This window comes from Propithecus coquereli, unplaced genomic scaffold (assembly GCF_000956105.1).
Source record: "Propithecus coquereli isolate 6110/MARCELLA unplaced genomic scaffold, Pcoq_1.0 Scaffold711, whole genome shotgun sequence".
NCBI classification, from domain to species: domain Eukaryota; kingdom Metazoa; phylum Chordata; class Mammalia; order Primates; family Indriidae; genus Propithecus; species Propithecus coquereli.
In genome coordinates, this window is record NW_012153186.1 from 762,868 (window position 1) to 778,439 (window position 15,572).

Sequence of the window (15,572 nt, forward strand, 5' to 3'; positions counted from 1 at the left end):
CGGGCAGCACGGCCAAGCCCTGGGGCACGGAGACTCAAATTTCAGGTTGCACTCCGGGGGCTCTGCCAGCAGGGACGGGATCTGTGGGGGCACTTCCATCCGGGACAGCGCTAGCCTCGTGGCCTCACTGCGTCTGTGCCAGGGCCTGCCCACTGGCCAGCCCTCCTGCAGAGGTGGCCGGGGCTCCAGACCCACTTCCCGGAGGGACCCCTGCTCTGAAGCCAGGTGGCCGGAGGCTGCTCTTGCCGGTGGTCACTTGAGTCAGGAAGTCAGGGTGGGGCTGGCCTGGCGGCACCCAGACAAATGGCTTTGAGGACACGCTCGGGAGGGGATGACACGGCAGCCCTTCCTCCCAGGGAAGGGATGGAACCGTGTTGGACTTCTTCGGGGTGGGGTCGCTACAGAGGACACCTGGTGCTGTCTGGGCTGTAAACATTTGGGAGTGAGGCCCTTCCTGGCAGGCCAGCCACCCTGAGCTCCTTGTTTTGGGCCTTGGTGCTTCTCAGCTGTTGTTCTTAAAGAGGCCTCGGGGTCGGGCGCGGTGGCTCACGCCTGTAATCCTAGCTCTCTGGGAGGCCGAGGCGGGCGGATTGTTTGAGCTCAGGAGTTGGAAACCAGCCTGAGCAAGAGCAAGACCCCGTCTCTACTAAAATAGAAAGAAATTAATTGGACAACTAAAAATATATAGAAAAAACTAGCCGGGCATGGTGGCGCATGCCTGTAGTCCCAGCTACTCGGGAGGCTGAGGCAGGAGGATCACTTGAGCCCAGGAGTTTGAGGTTGCTGTGAGCTAAGACCATGCCACGGCACTCTAGCCTGGGCAACACAGTGAGACTCTGTCTCAAAAAAAAAAAAAAAAAAAAGAGGCCTCGGTACACAGGGAGTGAGTTCAAGTAAGTCAAGGTTGTACACGCAAACATGTCTTGCCTGCATTCAGCTTTAAAAAGTATCTAAGTCCCACATAAGCTCGCAGGGAGGCACTGCCCTGCCTGTCCCTGCTGGCCCCAAAGTGCCTGCAAAGAGCACCCAGCGTGGCATGAAGGGGCCAGAGGAGAGAAACAAATGAGCCTCCACTCTCTGGGCACCGGCACGCTGTCCTCGCCCTCCCCGCCTTCCCAGAAGGATGCTTCGATCTGTCCCTACAGACAGGGCACTCCCCATCCACCCCATCTGCCTCCCAGGCTTTGGAGCAGGCAGGAGGGGAGACCTAGAGCCAGAGCCCCCTTCCCTGCACCCGGGGAGGTGGCCGCGGGCTACACTGGGGTGCACGGTCCTGGTCATGCCTGCAGGCTCAGCTCTGCCACCGTGTTCCAGAGGAGGCTCCAAGACCAAAGCAGTCTTCCTGGGAGCTCACCCGGAACTCGGGATGCAGCCCCCGGGCCCGGCACTGCCGGATCTCTTCCTTCCCGGTGGACGCCCCGCTTGGTGGAGAAGAGGCTGCCAACAGCGACGGACCAAGCCTGCATTTGGGAAGCACACAGGTGCTTGTCACCTCTCCAGCAGCTGCAGAGAGCTCCGAAGAAGAGAAAAAGGAAAAAAAGAAAACCTGCAAATAACTTTTTCTGACATTATGCAAGTCAACAAATCTCAAATGTCATTGCATGACCACAGACGGTGAAGAGAAAAAGGCTCATGGTTCTTTGAAGCTGAGGTGATGGGAGAGGGCGGGGAATGAGGGAGGAAGAAAGCAAGTACCTGTGGAGACTCCCAAACGCCTCGCGGGCCTGGCCGACGGGCATCGTCTGGGTAGGGAAGACACGGACCCCTGCACATTGCCGTTAACAGGGACAGGGCAGGAACCAGACACCTGACGGTGGTCCCAGCCTCTCAGGCCTTAGGCCTTTCACCAATGCTCAAGCCTGGGGCTGTGTAATCCCCCAGCCCTCCCTGCTGGGGAGACCTGGGCACGTGGTCCCTTCTGTGCCTGCCGCGACCTCTGCCGAGCGGCAACCCTGTGGGTGGACAGACACATGCCCAGCCTTCAGGGTTCCAGGGAAGGGGCTCCCGCTGACCCACAGAGGGGGACGGAGACCGGGACAGGGCTCACCTCCCCTGCCTGGCATGGGCTCCCAGCCCCAGGCTGCAGAAGCAGAAGGCCCTGCACCCGACGTTTGTCCCCAAGCCAGAGCTCCAGCCCACCCGGCTCTGGACAGTGGTGAGCAAGCACCCTGGCAGGGCAGCCACCCAGGTTGCAGACTCACTGGCCCCAAGCAGTTCCTGTCACCCGGCTCCACTCGCCCCCGCTTGCCCAAGTCCCAGTACCCACACGAAGGCTCTTGGCCCTGCCCAGGGCCTGTGGCTGGAGAGCCCAAGTGGGTAGGGACTGGTGTGGACACCTGCCAGAGAACCAAGAACTGGGCCGCTTGGAGTGAGGGGGAGGGGCAGGGAGAAGAGGGAGGGCCCAGCCCAGCCAACTCCAGGGGTAGCTGGAGGCCTGCAGTGAGGGCAGTGTGGGAGATACCAACATCCCCATAGCACGGATCTGAGGGCCTGCAGAACTCGGCTGGCAAGGAGCGGACTATTTCCTGGCGCACCTCCTCAGGCCCAGGCCCGGTGGGACCCCGGGACAGGACGAAGCGACGGCCCCAAGGGCCTGGAGCCCGAGGCCGCCTGGAGCCCAGCAGAGAGCTAGGCGTTTGGCCAAATCAGGGCCGCGCGCCTTCCTGCTGTCCTGTTATGGCAGGGTGTCCTCTCGGAGCCGGCGTCCCCGCCCAAGCGGCCCCCACCGTCCCCGCCCGCACCCCGGGGCGCCCCTCACCCGGCTGGTGCAGCCGAGCACCCCGCGCGGGCCGCAGGAGGGGAAAGTTGGCAAGTGCGCGGCGCCCGCGGGAGAAAGCGTTAATGGGCGGCCGGGTGGGAGCGGCGCGCTCGCTCGCCCACGTCACGCCGGTGCGGGCTCGGCTGACGACCGCGGCGCCTGGGGACGCCAGCGCGCTCCGCTCGCCAGGTGCTCCGCCTGGAAATGTCTCCATTAGTTGTCGCCTGTCCCCGCTGGAGCGCGCGCGCCGAGCGGCCGCGCGGAGCCCTCGCGGGCGGTCGGGAGTGACCCAGCGCCACCGCAGGTAGGTGAGGTCCCCGCGCCCGCCCCCGCCCTGGGGCTCGGAGACCCCACCCCCCTTCCGAGGAGGCGGAGGCTCCGCGCGGCCGCCGAGGGGCGCGGGCGGCGGCGGCGGCGGCGACTCCCCGGTGTGTCCCGGGCTGCGCTCTGCTCCCCGCGGCCCTGGCACCCAAGCGGCGCGGGCGGGAGCTTCCCCAGCTCAGGTAGGGAGCGGGCTCGGCCGCACAAAGTTTGCGAGGATCGCTCCTACTCTGGAGGCGACAAAGTTTGCTCCCCGCCGGCGGGGTCTCCGGAGGCCGCCGCGTTTGCTGGAAGTTGCGGGAGGCGGGGTGCGGAGGCCGGCGCGGGGCGCGGGGTGACCGGGCCTGAGCCCTAGACGGCCCCCCGACTGGGCTCCTCCCTGCTCGGCAGCGCCCAGCGAGCAGCGGTGGGGGCGCAGCGGGTGGGCGGAGGGAGAGGCCGGGATGGAGGGCGTTTGGGAACAAGGGATTCAGCGCTTGTCCCTGCAGCTCGTCCCACTGGCTTCGCTGGGGGCCGGGAACGGACTGCGAAGGACCGACCTGGCAACCTCTGGGCTCGTCCATGCGGGGTCACGGACATCGGGAAGGCCGCCTAGCCCCGCACTGCACCGGGTGTCCCGAGCTGTGGGCGGGCCCAGGCGCCCACAAGGGCTCTGGCCCCATACCGCCGTGCCTGGTGCTCCCTGCTCCCGCTTTCGCCCTCAGCTGGGGTCAACTTCTTGGGCCGGAAGGGCTCCCAGCCAGCTCTTGGTGGGGGAGGAGGGGGTCCCCTGCGGTTACTCCCGAGCACCAGGGCTAGGCTGGTGGCAGAAAGGTCAGGGCCTGGCCTGTTTCCCCTGAGGCCTTCCATGGTTCCAAGGCCAACATTGACCCCACGCAAAATAGGTGGTCCCCCTGCTCTTAGGTTGGGGCTCACGGTCCTATGCTCCGCACGGCCCCCTCCCCAGCTCAGGCCCTAGTTCTGGGAGCTCCGCAGGCCGGTGGGAGCTCTGGGAAGTCAGCTGCTGTGGTGTCCGGGGGCACCTCCTGACTTCCACTTACAACTGGGGGCCTCAAAGGACGTAGGCTCAGCACCTCATACGGATGCGAGCCATTTAGCTGACGATACCCCAGATGGTGACGCTTCAGTTCTGTCCACTTCTGGAGGGGAAACCAGGCACCTCAGCTCAAGGCTTGGCCTTACAGGAAAAAGCACTTGGACAATCATTCCAGCATTATCTGTGGGACAAGGATGGCCCCCACAGTAACCCCGGTGTGAGCAGGCGCCCTGGGCCAGGCTGCAGGTTTTCATGGGGTGTTCGGGGTGTGTGCCTGCCAGAGGCAGGCTGTACTGACCCTGTGTCCGGGACTGGACATCAGGGTCTGGGTGAGGCCTGGCAAGGTCAGGAGGCTCCAGGGCAGCCACGAGCTCCTGCAGACAGGCTGGCTGGGCCAGGCAGCTCCGGGCTTGGGTCTGGGCCTGGGGCGGGAAGCAAGTGGAGGAAAGTGCGGGGAGGATCAGTCCGCAGCGACCTGGGAACGTGGAGTCCCTGAGCCAGATTTGTGGGGAGAAAGGGTCTCAGTGGAGAACCAGCCGGGGCTGGCGGGGACTGGGAGCACCTGTTTACCACACAGACTGGAAAGGTGAGGGTCAAAGGGAGCCCCTGAAGCCCCTCCCCCAGGCCCCCACTGACCTGACCGCTGGGCTGGGAAGCAGAGACTGCCCTGCCCGGACTGAGAGTAAGCGCCTCTGGGTAAGATGAATGGCGCACGTCAGGGGCCTAGTTCCCCTGGAGCCGCAGCCGCAGCCAGTCTCGGGGAAGGAAATGCTGCGGGCCGAAGGTCTGGGTGGCCTGAGCTGAGCAAGTCAGAGCCCAGAGGCTCAGGGCGCAGGCCGCGGGGACCTGGCCCTGGCTTTGCCGCCAGTCGAGCGCTCCGGACCGCCCAAGCCAGGGCCGAGAATGGGTGACAAAAGTCGCTGCGGAGCGCCATCGCTCCATCGCGATTCCTGACCCCTGCGCCCCCAGCCGCACTCTGCTTGCGCCCCTCCCTCGCCCTGGCCTCATTACCAGGACAGAGTGAGTTGTTTGTAAACAATAAATAATGGAAAGTAGGACGTTCCGCAAAAGCCAAAGCAAAGCTGGAAAACTGGCAGGAGTTGGGAGGAGGCGGGTGGAGGAGGGGAGGAGCCGGCGGAGAGGCAGAGAGGTTGAGAGATTCATTTCCACTCGAGAAGCCCCGGTGGCTAGTTTCTTATTATTTACAGGAAGGTGATATTAGCGATTCAGGTGAGAAAGAAATAAACACGGCCTACCAGGAAATCAATACAGAATTCAGAAACAATTATTAATGTCATTTGACTCGTGTTCTTTATATATCTCTCGCGGCTACCGACGCTAAACTGTCTGAATAATTTGCATGGAGCGGCTGGCGATTCATTATTTCCGATGGTTTCCCTTTGCAAGCAGTTCGGACGCGGCCGGCTGCGGTCCAACGCGACGGAGAACTCGTATTTTCATCTGTAAATTAAAGCAATTACGCAGCAGATATTATATGATGTGCACTGTGGTCTCCAGATAGTCATCAATCACCTTCAACTGAGCTGTCAGACGGCGGATTTCGTTTCTGGGAGGCAGGCTTGCAGCTGGGGAGAGGGCGGGAACGTCATCATTAATTAGAGGGTGACCCTGGGGCGATTCACAGGTCTGGACCCAGGAATCTTTCCGAGCAAGTCTGCACAGCGCCGCCGCTCACTGCTTCCCTCCCGGCCCACCACGGGAGGCCGGGCCAGGGGGCGAGAGCAGCAGGGGGGAGCCGAGCCCTGTCCCCGGAGGGCTGCGGCGCAAAAGGCGGGGAGCGCGTTGGGAGTGGCCCAGACGCCCCCTTGCCGCCTGCGCGCTAGCCTCTGCTTTGAGCTCGGGCAAGGTCCCAGGGCCCGTACTGGCTGGGGAAGTCCTGGCTTGGGCGCTCGGCCCCCGCCCCGGGCCGCTCCGTGTGTCCCAGGCACCAACCGTGCAGAACCGACAGGGGAGGGCGCCTCGGCCGAGCACCCAACGCCCCTCCCCCGCACCGATCCCTGCGGGGCGCTGGGAGGAGCGCGCAAAGCGAGAGGGGCCCCGGCCGAGTTGGCGAACCTGCTCTTCCCGAGCGCGCGGGGACGTCTCGCAGTCCCTGGCGTAGCGGGGAGAGCAAGCGGGAGGCCGAGGAGGGCAGCCGCCGAAGGGGGATGGGGGGGAAAGCAAGGGAGGCGAGGCGGGGCGGTGGGCAGAGCCGGAACTTAAAGGACCCGGAGTGGGGAAGAAGGAGCGGCGTCCTCCGGGGACACTCGGCTGCCCAGATGGGGAGGTCGGGCAGCACCTGGAGCGCCAGTCCCGGGGTGTCGCCCGGAAGACCCAAACACCTGCGGGCGTTTTGAGTTCACTCGCGGGCACTCCTGCGGCCGCAGTCGGTTCCGAAAGTCCAGGCCCGCGCAGGGCTGGAACTGCTGGCGGCGTCGCTGACCCCGCGCGGAACAATAGTGACGCGGAGCCCCGGCTGCTCCGAGAGGGCGCGCGGCCGCCGTGCCGCGCCCGCGCCGGGCTAATTTTAACTGTTGATTACATCTGCGCCGAAGACCCGCTCGTGTGTCCCTTCAAAGGTCTCATTTGTAATTGAGACTAATGATTACGGTGGTGTGGGCAGGAGCAGCTGCTCATTAATTAATTTCTAATTAAAAGTGCCTCGGCTCTCCGGTGACTCAGGAGAATCGCGGCTCGTCGGCGATGCCACTCCCCGGACGGACCTCGCGCGTTCGCGGCCCGGAGCGGCGCGCCCGCCCGCCCCGCCCGCCCGGCCGGCGAGTGACCCGCGTCCGTCCGCGGCCGGGCCGGGCTGCGGGGCGTGGGCTGACGTCAGCGCCTCCGCCGCTTAAAGCCGCGCACATCTGACTTGACGGGTTCGCGAGACTCGCTTTTTTTTTCTTTTTTGCAAAATATGTATTTCTGTCGCCGCTGCGAGGCCGGTCGGTCCCAGAGCCCCCTCCAGGCTCCGGAACGCGAAGCTAAAAGAACCGCTGAGGCCACCGCGGCGCGCTCCGCCACCCGGGTAGAAAAGTTTGCGGATGAATTAACCGGCTCTTCTGCTTCGCCCTCCCAGCGCCCAGAAGCCCGCAGCCCGGAGCAGTGGCCGCGCCTCGCCGGCCCCCGCGCAGGACCCTGCGGCCCGGCGGGCTAGCCCTGCGCCGCGCCCGCCATGTCCTACCCGCAGTTCGGATACCCCTACTCCTCGGCTCCCCAGGTAAGGGGAGCCCCGCGAGGGCCTCGGGGACGCGGCCCCACAACCCCATGTGGCCCCCCGCTGGCAGGGCCTGTTCTGCGCGCCCGTGCCCAGCCGGCGGCCGGAGCCTACTGGGGAGACACGCTGAGAAACCCGACGGGCGGGCCGCATGCCCCCCGACCCCGCCGTTCCAACTGCTGGGCTCTGAGGCTGCGCCCCAGGGGAGCCTGGGGCCCCGGGGAGCTCTAGGGCCGAGCTGACCGAGCGCGAGAACGGCGTGAAAGGCCTTGGGAACCCTCCCGCAGGGTGTGAAGGCCCGCGCTGGCCCCACGTGGCGGGAGGAGGCCAGGCGCGCACGGCTCGCAGGAAGGGACGGGCGGTCTGGCGCGGACGGCGGGAGGCCAGGGGACACGCGGCACGGCCACGTGGGCGGCGCAAGGGGTGGGGAAGCGCAGGGCCCCAGCCTCGCGCTGGGCGCCCGCCTTCCCCGCGGCCTCTCCCGCAGTTCCTGATGACCACCAACTCCCTGAGCACGTGCTGCGAGTCGGGCGGCCGCACGCTGGCCGACTCTGGGCCCGCCGCCTCGGCCCAGGCGCCGGTCTACTGCCCGGTCTACGAGAGCCGGCTGCTGGCCACCGCGCGCCACGAGCTCAACTCGGCCGCGGCGCTCGGCGTCTACGGGGCCCCCTACGGCGGCTCGCAGGGCTACGGCAACTACGTGACCTACGGCTCCGAGGCGTCCGCCTTCTACTCGCTGGTAAGGGGCGTCCCAGACCTCCGGACCCCGCCCCGCGCCTGCACTGCCAAGCCCACTCTTGCCTCAGGGCGCGAGTCCCCTGACCCCCGACTGCGCGGTGCGGGAGCGCGCTCCGACCCCTCCACCCTGAGCTTCCTGGCCTGGCGCCTCGGAGCCCCCGCGCCCAGAGTTTAGGGTGACCCCGGAGGGGATTCTGGGTGTTTAATTCATCATTTCCAGTTCCCTGTTAAATTCTGAAAGCCCAGGTTCCATCTGAGCCTGCTCACTCCGCCCCTCCTCCCTCCCCCCACCCGTTCCTTCCTCTCCCTCTTGCCACACCGGTCTCCCTCCTCCTTTTCCCCCAGCCCCCTGGGGGTATCGCTGCCACCTCCCTCTTCCTCTTCCTCGCCACCGCCTGCTCCCTCCCCTTTCCCCACCCGTCTCCCCTTTTCCTGCCCCCAGTCCACTCACCAGGTCGCCCCCTCACCACATTCTTACCTGGCTCTCGCCCTTCCCCATCATATGCAGACCCCCAGTTCTCCTCCCCTTTTCTCTTCCCCACCCATTTTCTTCCCCCTCCATCCCTGCTCCCACCCCCAGCTCTCCAGTCCTCACTCCACGTTCGGGGGCTGGTTCTACAGATGGCAGGAAATGGGCTCCTTCACTAGCGGAGCTGGAAGGAGAGTGTGGGGGCCACAGAGGTGGGGGCAGGGTAGGGCTGCCCAGGGGTCCACCCCAAAGGTATGGGAGAGAGGGGGCCTAGGGGAGTGACTCGAGCTAGGTTGCCTCCCGGAAGGCGCAACCTCCTACTCCTGGCTCCTACAGAACAGCTTTGACTCCAAGGATGGAACAGGATCTGCACACTCGGGCCTCGCACCCACTGCTGCCTACTACCCATACGAGCCAGCCCTGGGCCAGTACCCCTATGACAGGTGAGCCACCCGACCCTTCTGCACTGGCTTCCACCCCAGGGGCCTTCCCCACTGTCAGTCATCAACCCCACCACCACCAGGCCCCTTCTGAGAGGTGGGCAGGCAGGAAGAGGGACATTCCTCCCATCCATATAGCTTGACCTGACTCTGTGGTCCATCCGGTCTGGCCTCCTGGTGAGCCGATACCCAGCCTGGTGCTTAAAATCCCACCCCAATTTCCCCCAACCTCACCCCCCACGCTGTCTGGACCCCAGAAGTCCTTGCTGTGCTGTGATTTTTGTGAAGTCATGTCTGGAAAGCCCAGTACACTGGGGCAGCCTCCACGCTGGCCTTGGGCACCTTCCTCCACCCCAACAAGCACAGCCTGGGTCACAGTGTCGGGGCCAAGCCCACCACTCCCTACAGTGAGGACCGGAGAGGGGAGCCCCCATGCCCACTGGGACACACACTCCATCTTCCATGGGGCAAGCATTACAAATTTAACCAAAGAAAGTGCACTTAGGCCACCTGGGCTCTTCCTCCCCATGGGCAGGAGTAACCCTTGTTACCCACAGGCACTGCCTAGTAGGGTGAGGTTCACATCTCTGTGATATCTTTTTATGGTTTGGGGATCAAAGGTGTAGGAGAGAAGCCCCATAAAGGAATTGGAGGAAATATCTCTGTACAGGGACAGAGGCTATAACCTCTGGGGCCTGCAAAGGAGCCCAGGCTCCCTGTAAGTTTAATCAGATATAAAGATTATCTTCCGCTTTGGGCCACAAAAGGCAAGGCATTGCCCACCGGCAGCGGTGCTGGCTGGAGCCTGGGTCTGACCGGGGTCTTCTAACCATAAACAATCCCAGGAAGGGGGAAGCAAAGCCCTCCCTGGGGTCCCCTGGCTGCCCCCCGCCCCCAACCGCGACTGCTGCGGCGCCCCTGGGGCAGAGCGTCGCAGCCTGCGCCCATGGCAGAGCCTGTCTCCAGGTACGGAACCATGGACAGCGGCACGCGGCGGAAGAACGCCACGCGCGAGACCACGAGCACGCTCAAGGCCTGGCTGCAGGAGCACCGCAAGAACCCCTACCCCACCAAGGGCGAGAAGATCATGCTGGCCATCATCACCAAGATGACCCTCACGCAGGTGTCCACCTGGTTCGCCAACGCGCGCCGGCGCCTCAAGAAGGAGAACAAGATGACGTGGCCGCCACGGAACAAGTGTGCAGACGAGAAGCGACCCTACCCGGAGGGCGAGGAGGAGGAGGGGGGCGAGGAGGAGGCTCGGGAAGAGCCCCTCAAAAGCACCAAGAATGAAGGTGGGTTGGGAGGTCGGCTGCTGGGGCTGAGGGAGGAGGGGAGGAGAGGGGAAAGGGGAGGGGAAAGGAGGGGAGGGGAGGAGAGGAGGGTGGGGTGTCTGCCTAACCCGCCAACCTCTGTCCCTCCACCCGCCTCGTGGTCTCTCTGGGCAGAGCCTGTAGGCAAACAGGAGAAGGTGCTGGAGCTCAGTGACTTGGACGACTTTGACCCACTGGAGGCGGAGACCCCAGAGTGCGAGCTGAAGCCGCCCTTCCAGCCCCTAGACGGAGGCCTGGAGCGCCTCCCTGCCGGGCCTGACGGCCGGGGCAAGGAGGCCTCAGGCGCCCTCCGGATGCCCCTGGCCGCCGGTGGCGGAGCAGCTCTGGACGAGGACCTGGAGAGGGCCCGGAGCTGCCTCCGGAGCGCAGCGGGGCCCGAGCAGCAGCCGGGTGCAGAGGGCGGCCCACAGGCCTGTGAGGCCAAGCTGGGCTTTGTGCCGGCTGGGGCGACAGCGGGCCTGGAGGCCAAGCCGCGCATTTGGTCGCTGGCCCACACGGCCACCGCGGCGGCCGCCACCACAGCGCTGAGCCAGACTGAGTTTCCGTCCTGCATGCTCAAGCGCCAAGGCCCCGCTGGCCCTGCGGCCGCGTCCTCCGCGCGCGCCACGTCCTCGCCTGCGGCCCCGCCCACCTCCGGTGCCCTGGACAGGCACCAGGACTCGCCGGTAACGAGCCTCAGAAACTGGGTGGACGGAGTTTTCCACGACCCCATTCTCAGGCACAGCACTTTGAACCAGGCCTGGGCCACCGCCAAGGGCGCCCTCCTGGACCCGGGGCCTCTGGGACGCTCGCTGGGGGCGGGCGCCAACGTGCTGACGGCACCCCTGGCGCGCGCCTTTCCGCCAGCCGCGCCCCACGACGCCCCGGCTGCCGGCGCCGCCAGGGAGCTGCTCTCCATGCCCAAGGCTGGCGGCAAACCCTTCTGCGCCTGAGACTGGCCGAGCGCAGGACGGATCTGGCGCTCAGGCTGCAGGCACGGGCCGCGCAGACCATTTTTGTACCCAGTTTCCAGAGGAAGGCAAGAGTGCAGCCACCGTAAAGCCGCCAGCCCACCGGAGAGGGAGGATCAGAACTCGGTCTCCTGGGACCATGAACAAGCCCCGCCCGCTGTCACCCAGGTCCTCCCTCACCGGGGTCAGGAGTCGTCCTGGGCCATCCCGGACCCAGGACCGGAAGGAGGGGTTCTGGAGCAGAAGGGAGCCACCCTGGAGCGTGGAGTTTATGTCTAAAGTTTACATGGAGAAGGCGGCTCTGTTTCCGTTTCCTTTGGGTCTGAAGCATGCCGGTGTTCCTCGTGCAGACTGCTGGCCTGTCCACCTTCCGACTCCATCCTCAGCACCTCGTCCTCACCGACAGCACTTCCACCCAGTTGACACTCCTGCACACTCCTGACTCCATAAGATTATGTTTTTTAAAATGTATGTTCACGCCAATAACTGCCTGCTTCAGAGGCTAATATAGCAAAACTAATAAAACCTAGTGATGGTGTTTGCATTGCAAAACGAACACATTTCAAACCAAGGATGTGAGAATTCTCGGGAGAAGGCGCTTCTGATGGCCACGGGAGGGCGCGGGGTGGGGTGGGTGCTGACCGACGCCCCTCCCTAAAGTCGCGTGCTGAACCCCACACTGAGTAAAGCCGTTTTTAAAAGAAGTTATCGTAAAGTTTGAGGGTTCTGTTGGACATAATAGAAGCGGGTGTGAGATCCAACACTTTCAAACTACTACCAAACTCCAGAAGTTTGGGAAAATAAGTGTTTCTTTGACTAGGTTAGAGTAACTTTTAATCTTTCTAAGTGCCGGGGGCTGTGCCCGGGCCAGGGGGGTGGGAGCCGATTTCCGGTGCCCGCCCACCGCGCCCGCCTCCCGCCCTCCTCGGCGCGCTCCGCCCCAGCGCCCAGCTCGGAAAGCGGGAGGCTGCGGAGGGAGGCGGGCTGGGCGGGAAGGGCTGGAGACCAGACCCGGGAGCAACTGGGGGTGGGGAGGGCGCGGCCGCAGTCCTGCAGCTTCACTTGGAACCCAGCCCCGACTCCCAGCTCGGCCGTGGAGTCCGCCCGGGCCACTGGCTCAGGTTGGCGACAATCGCTGGTTCCCGCCCGCCCTCCCTCCAGGCGTCTCCCGCAGGCGCGCCGGGGACCCCTGCTCTCCGCGCCTGCCAGCCCCGCGCCAGAGGCCCCAGTGGGCCTCGGGAAAGTCCCAGGTGTCCCAGGGGAGGTCGGAGTGACACGGGGATGCGGCGAGGAGGCGATGGTGGCCCTCGCCTGTGGCGGGACGGAGACCCGCAGCTGCGGTGTCGCCAACTGGAGACGCAGCACCGTTTTGCGGGCGGGCGGGCGGCCTTCCAGGGACACTAGGCGGGGGCTTTCTCCCCGCCCCTGGGGCCGGGCGGGACCCAGCTAGGGTCTTGTGGGGTCCTAGGCCCGAAAGGCCCCTGAAGGGCCGGACGCTCTGGAAAGCGGCCGATGGGCCTTCGCGGCCCAGCGCTGGGACGAGTTTGCATGCCCGAGGGAGACGCGGCGCGGCGGAGCCGGGACGCCCGGGTCGCGCGAGGTCCCCAGAGTGGCGGGACCCGCCCGGGACCCTGCGCACCGGCCCTGCACCGCCCCGACCCTGAGGGCTGGGACCCGGGCGGCCGCTGGCCCCAGGCCCGCCCTGGCCGGCGCTCGGTAATTGGATTGTATCCGCCGCGCTGTCACCATATTGACTTTCGCTCGGCGGATGACATTATCCCGGTTCGGAAGCTCGCGCTGATGTGCCTGTCAAAAGCTGCGCCGCAGCCCCCGGCCTGGCGAGCCAGCATCAGCCAAGATAATTTGAAGTGAAATTTTCATTTTGACAGTAAACCCCTCAATTTCTAAAGGCTTCGCGCTCCGAGAGCTCGCTGGCAGGGGGAGGCTTTGCGGAAAGCCCACGTCTTAGACTGAAAAGGGCAAAAGAGCTCGAATTCGTTGTAATAGATAAAAGGGCAGAAATAGAGTCAAGGGTACCTGACAGCAGGAGCGGAAGTGGGGTCCCGGGGGACAGCTGCATGTGGCAGGGGCGCCGGGAATTTTAATGTGGCCAGGGCGGCAGCCTGAGCGGCCCCCACCCCAGCCCCACACAAAGCCAGGCATTTGCTGCAAAAACAAGGTTTTGGGAGGAAGGCCGCATGGATAGGCAGCCTGGGGGCTGTGGAGGCAGAAATTACAAGGTTGGACCTCCTGGCCCTGGCTGCAGGCAGGGTCCGGCCTGGTCTGGGCTCTGGGACTTCTCCTCTGGGCCCAACCCAGGGCTCCTGCTGGCGCCCCAGCTTATTGTCCTGGGGACCCGCCCCCCTCTCTCCCCAAGGCCCTGCGGTGGAATCCCACATTGCAGGGGCCTGGACCGACCCACGGTGGTGGATCTGGAAGGAACTTCAGCCTGTGAGAGAGAGAGCTCCCAGTGGGGAGGATCCAGCCACAGTCCAGGGGCTGCCAGGGAAAGGGACACCCCCAGCTGGAGCTGGCCACGGGGTCCACATGCCTTCCCTTGGGGGCAGTCCGGAAGGTTTGGGTGAGACACCCTTACCCAACCCTGGCGATCTTCCAGGGGTGGGGGTGGTTCCGCAGTGTGGGCGTCTGCAAAGGGGTGAGGACGCAGGGGAATGAACTTCAGTGTCTGAGGTCGCTGTCCACGGCGTGGGGGCCGACAGGGACAGGGTGGGAGCCCACTTCTCTCCCAGGGAGGCTGTCAGGGAAGGACTGGAAGGCGCCGGGCCGGGCTGGGGACTGCCTCAGTCATTCAGGCGTGGCAAATGCAAACCCACCAAGGAGGGGCTGCTGAATTAACGGCGCTCTTTACATAGAGCCCAAATAAAACTGTAATCAGCGGTGCGTTACTTTTCATTAAGCGAGTCTGACAGCAGCATATTCAGACCCGACAAGGGAACAGGCGCGGGAAATATACGGCTCTCCGCGCCACCCCAGCCTAAGATAATTCCTTAAGCCCCATTAACAACTCTTAGCCGCAGGAAATGGGCTCCCAGAAAACGTCTCCAAATCTAAAAGCTTTATCGACCCCTCCAACGGCGGCTGATGATTCCATTTTTTTCTTTTTTCTTCCTTTCCTTTTTTTTTTAACTTAAGGGAGAGATGTCCGGCAAGGTAACAGAGTTTGACACGACACCTTCTTAACCAGAGAGAGAGGCAGGGAAGCCAGCCCTTAAATGATATTTAAAAGGCAACCAATTAAGATTTAAAGTGGCCGTCTCCTGAGATCGTGCATGCGATTTATGCCACCCACTCTTCCCTGGCCGCAGAGCTGATGAGACCCCGTCTCCCTCTCCGTCCCTGTGCCTGTCTCTGCTCAGGCTCCTCTTCCCTCCAGCTCCCCCTCTCCCCATCCCCCATTCTCCCTCTCCCTGTCTAGAATAATCTATAATCTTCTGTCTCTCTTCCTCCCTCTCCTTCTGCCCCCCCATAAAGGGGAGCAGCCACAGCCTCCCGCACTCCTTCTCCTCGGTGGAAGGACCTTAGGGGTGCCGTTGGGGCGGACAGACTGCCTCCTACAAGGGAAACTGGGCTCTCGCCCTCCCCAGTGACATCCAGCTGGCCACAGTGGCCTCTCCCTGGTGCAGGCCTTACTCACGGGCCTCCATCCCGGGGACATGGGGTGGCAGTTGCCATCAGAGGAGGAGCTGTGAGCTGCCCTCAAACCCCACCCTTGGACCTGGCACTGCCGGGGCAGGTGGGCTCCCGCACACCTCGCCCTTGCCGGGTGCCGCTGCTTCCCTGCCGGCTTCAGCCTGGCCAGTCATTTCCCGTTAACGCTGTCCCCTCCCTGGAGGACACGCTAGCCAGGGCGTTGTTTCCCACTGAGCCGCCACCAAGCTGAAGGAACTGCGAAAACCCCTTACCTAGGGTCACACTGTGGGAAGGCAGCAAGGCCCAGGAGGGAAAGTGACTCCTGGCCCCCCTGCCCCCCGTGGAAGGACCAGTTGGCAGGGACCCAGAACGGTGGGGGGAGGGGAGGAGGAGGGGGAAAGGGAAGGGGAGAAGGGAGGCCCCGAGGGGAAACCCAGTGGGGCCGGCCCTCCAGGGTGACTGGCACCGTGTTTATGAAGAAATGCTGGTGAACAGAACGCCCGGTCCAAGGGACTCCAACCCCCGGGGCGGAGGGTGGGCTCTTCACCTCGCTGCGCACCCGTCCACGGAGCCTGCCTCTCGCAGCGTCTTGCAGTTTCTGTCGGGGAGGGTGGCCCTCTCCACGCGAGGTTCCCAGGGGCATGGGGTTTCAAGACGGGGG

The 15,572-nt window shown here is 64.4% G+C and overlaps 1 protein-coding gene across 4 annotated transcripts; it reads left to right on the forward strand.

Moving 5' to 3' along the window:
- Positions 1-2,945: 2,945 nt before the first annotated feature.
- IRX4 (iroquois homeobox 4) lies at positions 2,946-11,785 on the forward strand. Of its 4 annotated transcripts, none has more exons than XM_012661482.1 (6): positions 2,946-3,062; positions 7,192-7,332; positions 7,817-8,068; positions 8,873-8,979; positions 9,943-10,271; positions 10,425-11,785. In XM_012661482.1, exons 2-6 carry the CDS (start codon positions 7,288-7,290, stop codon positions 11,240-11,242), a joined length of 1,551 nt encoding a protein of 516 aa, XP_012516936.1. In that variant the 5' UTR covers positions 2,946-3,062; positions 7,192-7,287; the 3' UTR covers positions 11,243-11,785. The 4 variants fall into 4 exon arrangements, with proteins under 4 accessions (XP_012516936.1, XP_012516937.1, XP_012516935.1 ...); XM_012661483.1 differs by lacking the exon at positions 2,946-3,062 and adding an exon at positions 3,139-3,261; XM_012661481.1 differs by lacking the exon at positions 2,946-3,062 and having other exon boundaries at positions 7,175-7,332.
- The last annotated feature ends 3,787 nt before the right edge of the window (positions 11,786-15,572 follow it).